Below are 7,907 nucleotides of genomic sequence, written 5' to 3' on the forward strand. Positions count from 1 at the left end.
AGAAACTCATACAGGTTTGGAACAACATGAGGGTGAGAACATGGTGACAGAAATTCTATCTATCCCTTTAAGCCCTTATTTCTCCTCTGGGCTTGGTTTTGTATAAAATGTGTTTTTTTAAATTTATTTTTTTTTATTTTTTTATCGTTTCTCATTCCTGTTCCTGTATTTTCCTGATTGTCAGTTTATTAAATACTATATATTGCATTCGCCATGTTTAACAACCAGCAGATTAATATCATTCACACAAATACAACACCATCATGGCAACACACATTTCACTAAATGTCACACAATGTACATGAACTCATTAGAAAAAAATAAGAAAAAACAGTGAAAAGTATTTAAATGAAAATACAACAAATGTGAAGTGTCACGCGGGGAATTCTGAGAATGTCAATTTACTTTTATTAACTGTAAATTATACAATGACATTTCACTTCAAAAAAACTGTAAATGTAACAGTATTTTACTGTAAAATTACATTAAATGCAAAGTTAGATCTATTACAGTTATTCTACGTATATAAAGAATCAGTTTAACCTATTAATTTTCGGTTATAACTATAAATTAATTTGAAAATTAATCATAATTTTTTTTATGAATCATCAATCAAGCAATCTTTACTATCTTGACACATTTACCCTATTTTGGGTAAATATTGTAGTTAATTCGATATTGTAATTAGCATATTGTAATACATTTGATTTTTTAATACAGTTTTTAAATGATTAAAAGGTCCATAATAATGTCATATTGATATCATATTCCCAAGGGTTAAGTTGACATTTTCATTGTCTGATGTTATACATTATTTTCATTCTTTGAAATATTTAAACTGACTGAATACCAGTAGCCCAACAATCTGTAATCGTTTGTGTTATTGATTTGGACTAATCGAACGGTAGCAGCTTAAGATTGGAACTTGCAGGAACAGTCTCAGATGTGCATTAAAACCCCAAAATGGCCCAATCGAGGAAAACTTTCGATTCAATTATCAGTGATGTTGTTAATGGCCCCATTAGAAAAAAGAATAATGGCAAATTAGGCAACTGTGGGTGAGGAATGGCTTGTGTGACAGCCATCTGGCGAGAACAGGAGGCAAAAAAGCACAAAATGGAAAAAACACCATGGCCAGCAGAACCACCCAAACATGGGTCCGGACCTCCACCATATGGCTATATTCATCTTGCGTCTAAAAATGTGTCATCTCCTTCAAAATTCCCTCTCTGGACTGACTCAAAGTACGCCTCTGAAAAATGCTCTTTTTTATACACCTTAAAAGTGAAATGTACCTTTTTCAAAGGCCTACTATTCTCAATTATCAGTAGTGACACCAGACAGCGACACATTGGGTCAGACAGCACGTTCGTACCACAATAAGTGACTTTATTAGAAAATATTTGAGCTTTCAATTTTCATGGCAAATTTTTCTCCCCTCCGTCAGCAGGCAACGTCGATTGTGCAATCCTGTTAATTTGTTCCAAATCATGGAGATTAAAACCACAGAGTGATGGATCAAGAACAACGCGAGTTTCAAAATGTTGACAACACTTTTGCCAAAGAGTGCAATTTCCAGTTATGCTTCCAGTAGGAAACAACCTACACAGGAAGCACATTCTAACAAAAATGGTGGATTGTCCAGTGATAGTCTGATTCAGGAAGCTCTGAGTCAGAGCACAAAAGACATTTGCAAATAATAAAATATTTGACTCCAGGGAAAAGAGAATGTAAAATCTCAAAAGGGGTGTTGTTGCTCAAAAAAACAGTTTTGTATGACTAATATATGACAAAGCATTGTTTTGCATCACAGTCTTGTCAAATTTGACGTGTGGAAAACATTGCTTTAATTCTTATAGGATTTCAAAAGTCCCAACTAGTTTACTTCACCTTAAAAGAAAACGAGTTATTACAGTATTTAAATTGGAGGAATCGAATAACGGCTCTCAAATACAGAAGCTAATTAAATGGACAAAATGATAAAGAATCTATTAATAAATGCATCTGTAATTTCCCATCTTTCGATGTTTCTTTTAATTAAGACTTTCATTACTATGTTTAGCCGTCAAGCTAATAATTAGAGATTTGATATGATTTGCGATTGATATGGTTTTCACTAGCTATGGATTAGCTGGTTTAGATAAGCTAGCGCAATCAGTCTGAGCATTAACATTAATGATATTCATGAATTTCGAAATTTCATCATATTTCACACCCCAAAGCTGCGATTTTTTTTTAGTATGTGAGGATATAGCCTATTACACATATTAATTTGGTTTTGTAGTTTCTGCTGGTGCCACTTCACCTAGTTTTTTATGTATATAAAGCTTTTCAAGCCTTTCACCATTTGTGAATATTACACTTGAATAAACATGAATTACACTATGAATAAACACAAATATAATCAGACAGTTAACTACCAAGAGCATGGCTGACATTAGCAGATGGAAATCCAAAATATTAAATTTTCTCACCAAATGAATTGTGTTGTAAAGATATCCTAATGAAGGAATTACATTTTCCAGCCTAGACTGTGAATGGTGTATTGGTATTGTATTATCATTTATAGATATTATATACATACTATTAAAGTATTTATTAATATCTAAAATTAGCTTTTATATTTTCAGTTTTAAATTTAATATTAGCATTTAAAAAAAAAAAATCAGCTTTAATTTATTTTTGTAGCAATTTTAGCACTTTTAGCAATTTTAAACTTTTTTTTATTTTAATTAGTTTTTTTAAGTGTAAGTTTTTACCAAATATTTAAACTTTTAATTCTAGTTAATAACAACAATGGAGTGGTGGTCCAATCATGCCCTTGAAAATGAGAGGACAGGCATCACAAAGCACAAGAATGTGCTGAGTTTGCTGAATGACACTCCATGCTTGTTCACACTATGTACGTTTGCATTTACATTTGTTTAGCAGTGAGGTCATGGCGTTTCCTGCAGATACCCCTGTGCTTTGACTGCACATATTTATATAGATAATCAAATGATGCAAGTTGAATTAACAGGATGTTCTACCTGAATCAGTAGCCAGTTTCAAAATGCACTCACTTAAATTCATACCCCCCCTACCCCCCCCCCCCCCCCCCCCCCCCCAAAAAAAAAGACAGTGAAACATTGGAACAGAGGGGACATTTAAAAAAAAAGAACCACGAAGACTACATACCTGTGATATTAACACTGACAGTATTTGTATACGTGTTATTTGAGAGAATCTCATATCCTTTTTCCATTCTTTCTCAGTGAATTTGTTGCTGCCTGTGTGACTCCTCCCAAGAACTTTTATATCTGAAAAGAGTTTCACTTTCTCTCTTCCCTTCTGAAATGCCCCGATCTCCCGCACACGGCAGATTACATCCAGACGATCTGTCCCGGACACACACAGACACTGAAGGATGGTGGAATCCCACAGAAGTATCTTTTAACAGCTTCTTCTACAGTTCAGCTCTGGGCCAAAATCTACCCAGCTGTGCTCCTCTGTTTTTGTTTATTCAGGAAGTATCCCAAACAGGAGCCAATCACAGCCCTTCTCTTTCTTTAAATGATCCCGCCTACTTTTACATCTCTCTCTGCATTTGATTTGAAATCCTACCACATATATCTGAATTTATTTTATTTTTACTTTCTGTATTATTTGAGGGTTAAAAAGAGGCCTGTTGGGGTTTGGATGGAAGGATGTGGTAGTATTTTTTGTACTCGTTTGTTCTAAAGCATGTGGTTTTCTGGTGAATTTCTGATAAACTACTTGAATGACTCATGGCTTGTATGGCAGATCTAGTTGTTTGCTTAAATGCAATGCAAAACATCTTGGGTATCTGAGGCAAATAGTATAATCAGAGTGAATCAAATGAACAAATACAATATACAACACAATAATAAATAAAACCCCTTGAAAATTACACGACATGAGGACCAAAAGTAGTTTAATGTTGATACATACTGAAGTGCCTCTTGATAAAAATTAGGTTTTGACTGATGGTGCCTCTCCTCCAATTTCAAGGTTATGTGACAGATTACATCTCCCAAAACATGAGCTGAAATTTGATTTAGGTGGACAGGTGCAGGATGTGTGGACATCCGAACCAGCAGTACACATGGACACTGAGTTTAATATACAGTATAAATTGCAAACAGGTATATATTTGAATCATTAAAAAAAGGCTATTCGTTTTAATTTAACACTGGAAAGGTATTGTAAATTATCTGACAAAAAACAATGAGAATATGGTCCACTAAATAATATTCAATGTATTATTTACGTATAGTCATTTATTTGCATTTTAGAAAAAAAGTGCATTCATCATTTATAATAGTAAATAATGGGTGTAGGAAATGAATAGTAAATTATGAGATATTTATGGATTTGTTTGCTTCATATTGCTTTACTCTAATAAAAAAAAATAATGATGTCTACACGGATGCCTGCAGGATATCATCTTGTTGTACGCACAGAAGTCCAGTACGCCTGCATTTTGTGATCGTATTTAAATAAGTCCAAAGATGCCCCCAAAGTGTTGAATGACGACTCTGCAGACTTCGTACACTAAATAAAGGTTCCAGACAAACCCAGAAACTGGTTTAGAGCCTAATGCCACAGGATCTGGGGGGTTTTTTTCTCGCTCCACAAACAACATTCTGTATTCTAGTTCTTTGGAAATCCCTCAATTATCTGGTAATTAATTAAAAGAAAATGGATACAGATTTGTATAAAGAGCTGTTTTAATCTCCAATGAACCATATAACCAACTCAGGATCCTCACAGCCAAAACAATTTATTTACTTTTTTTTGATAAGAGGAGGGCACGCGACTTCACCCATAATACGGCTCCCTTCAGGACTCAGACAGTAAGTAGGACGGTAAGGATTCTTCTCAGTACAGGATACTTTCGTCGGTGCACAATAGTGAAACAGTGGTTTAAAAGCTTAGTTCACCAGCGATGCTGCACACTTCTAGACTCAGATTCACCAGCGATGCCGCATACTTCCAGACTCAGACGGTAAGTAGAAAGGTAAGGATTCTTCTCAGTACAGAATACTTTCGTTGGTGCACAATAGTGAAACAGTGGTTTAAAAGCTTACTTCACCAGCGATGCTGCATACTTCCAGGCTCAGACGGTAAGTAGAAAGGTAAGGATTCTTCTCAGTACAGAATACTTTCGTCCGCTCAGCTGTATCACGCTAGACTTCTGATAGAGAGCAGATATAATGACTGGCCACACTAGTGTAAGCAGGGTTTGGGCCACTTCTCAGCAAAAACACATCACACTCGTATTCACTTCAAACTCACAGCAATGAATCAATGTATATAAATAATACAATACAATACAATACAATTTTATTTGTATAGCACATTTAAAAACAACTGATGTTGACCAAAGTGCTTAACAAAGCAGTAGAAAGATAGACAATACATGCACGAAACCAACAAGTACACGTCAAAGAGAGAAGACGGACACATCAAGGTACATTAAAAGCTAATGAAAAAAGGTGCATTTTCAGAGAGGTTTTAAAAAGTGTCAGAGTTTGGGCAGATCTGATATTTAAAGGTAGGCTATTCCATAGCTTGGGTCCATAGACTGCGAAAGCACGGTCACCCCTTTTTTTTAATCTTGTCCTGGGGACAGAAAGTAAGTGCAAATCCCCCGATCTAAGTGATCTTGACTTATGATCTGGGTGAAGCAGTTCAGATAGGTACTGGGGAGCTAAATTCTGTAAAGATTTAAAAACAAAAAGCAAAACTTTAAAATCTATTCGAAATTTAATCGGTAGCCAGTGAAGCGAGATCAGAACCTGAGTAATATTTTCAAATTTACGTTTTCCTTTGAGGAGGCGTGCAGCTGCACGTTTGGACTATTTGTTGACGGTTGATGTATTTCTGAGGAACTCCAATATATAAAGAATTACAATAGTCCAATAGTCCAAAATAATGCAAAAGCACTGCAATTCACTCACACGATAGGGCTGATCAGAGGCTTCAATTCATTCGTTACACTCTCGGGGGAGATATTTACTCTTCAGTTCCTCCTCAGCACACTCTGAAATACATAGCTTACCCAACAGTCGGATTTACATTCACTGCATCCTCCTTGAGCTTTTTGAATATTCGTAAGATGAAATCAATTCACTTATCTTTCTCTCTCTCCCTTCGCACCGCAGATTCAATTGAGAACTCAGTCCAGCAGATTCCCACAGACGAACTCCAATCCAGCAGACTTCAATGGGCAGCTTCCACACCCAGGCAACTTCCCAGAATAAGCTTGTGTCCACCACTGCTCCAAGAAACCCAGAACCACAGAACACAGAACAACACGAGACCAGCACGCGACCAACAACACACCAACCTTCCTCACGACGCTCTCCCAATATCCCTTTTATCTATGGCTTATGAAGCAAACAGCTCGTGTAAACGCCACTCCTCTCTCTCTCTCTCGCACCTGTAGTGCATTAGCGCAAATCAGGCCGGGCAATGATTCTGCCACACCCGGAACCGGAGTGGGATGTGTCGCACACAAATCGTTCCCTCGGGAAACTCGTGACTCATCAAGGGGGTTCCGCTCGCTAAGCGTTTTTGTCACCCGTGACATCCCCCCCTGCCAATCGGTTCTAGTCCCTCGAACCGGTGTTCCTCAATTCCATTCGCCATACCTCTCAGGTGGCTGTCCTCGGGTGTCCCGCTGAGATCATCGGGGTGGCGAGGGCGGAGCCACTCTGGCTTCAACTTCGGCGTCCCTCGGGACCACATCCAACCCTACCATGGGTACCTCTGGGGCGGGTGGCACACTTGGGGCCTCGGCCGCTAGCTGCGGATAGTTCGGACAGGGACGGAGCAAGTTTCGATGGAGCACCCGTATCGGTCCTGGTTTTCCCTCGGGCCGTACCGAGTAAACTGGAGCATCAGGCCCTTGACGTCGTTCCACCACATATGGCGTCGACTCCCAGCGATCGCTGAGCTTCCCCTTCCCTGAGCGCCGGTTGTCCCTTGCCAGAACTCGCTCCCCAGGCAACAAAGGGGCCTCTCAGGCCGTCCGGTAGTATAGCCGCTTGTTCTTGGTGGCTGCTGCACTCAGTTGATCTGAGACTCGTCGGTAGGCATCGAGCAGTTGGTGGTGGTGCCGATTCACCCAGTCGGTGGTACTATACCCTCTTTCCGCAGACTCGGTCCCCAGGAGCAAGCCCACCGGTAAGCGGAGATGGCGCCCAAACATAAGGTAGGAAGGAGCATACCCGGTGATACTGTGCACACTATTGTTATAGGCTTGCAACAGCGAGGGGAGACTCTCGGCCCATTGGCCCTGTTGTTCACTCTCTAGGGTCCCCAATAACCCCAACAGGGTCTGATTGAACTTTTCGCACCCCCCGTTACCCTGAGGGTGGTTTGAGGTCGTATGGGTCTTCCGGCACCCATAAAGGTAGCTCAGCTCTTGGGTGACTCGGGACTCAAAATTTGGACCTTGGTCTGAATGTAGGGTCTCCGGGCAGCCAAAGGGTTGTATCACTGCCCTCCAAAGGACGCTGGCTGTGGTAACTGCCGTCTGATCTACAGTGGGGACGGCCCAGGTGTATTTAGTAAATAGGTCCGTCATCACCAGGATATTTTGAAATCGATCTGTCGGCCGACCTAGCATCAGGAAATCGATTCCTATGATGTGCAGAGGGGCTTTAGGCCGCAGGGGGACCAATGGGGCTCGAACTTCCTTCCTGTGTTTGAACAACGCACACCGTGGACAACTCTGAACATACTCCTCAACTTTCATTTCCATCCTAGGCCAGTAGAAATACCTCCTCAGCAGTGACAGCGTCTTCTCTTGGCCCTGATGGCCAGTATTGGTGTGGTATGCAGTCAATAGCTCCGAGACTTGGCCCTCCGGTACCACCACCTGGTGTACTGTCTCCTGC

General features: G+C 39.8%; 1 protein-coding gene across 1 annotated transcript in view; it reads right to left on the bottom strand.

The window, feature by feature from the left end:
* Positions 1-3,515, bottom strand: part of LOC143706699 (uncharacterized) — a 170,363-nt gene extending 166,848 nt beyond the window's left edge. Inside the window, exon 1 of the mRNA XM_077198927.1 lies at positions 3,178-3,515. Within this exon, the coding sequence (XP_077055042.1) occupies positions 3,178-3,244 (67 nt within the window). The 5' untranslated portion in view covers positions 3,245-3,515. The remainder of the gene's footprint in view (positions 1-3,177) is intronic.
* Positions 3,516-7,907: the final 4,392 nt, after the last annotated feature.

This window comes from Siphateles boraxobius, unplaced genomic scaffold, assembly GCF_051911475.1.
Source record: "Siphateles boraxobius isolate OS27281-9 unplaced genomic scaffold, OSU_SipBor_1 41, whole genome shotgun sequence".
In the NCBI taxonomy this organism is placed as follows: Eukaryota; Metazoa; Chordata; class Actinopteri; order Cypriniformes; family Leuciscidae; genus Siphateles; species Siphateles boraxobius.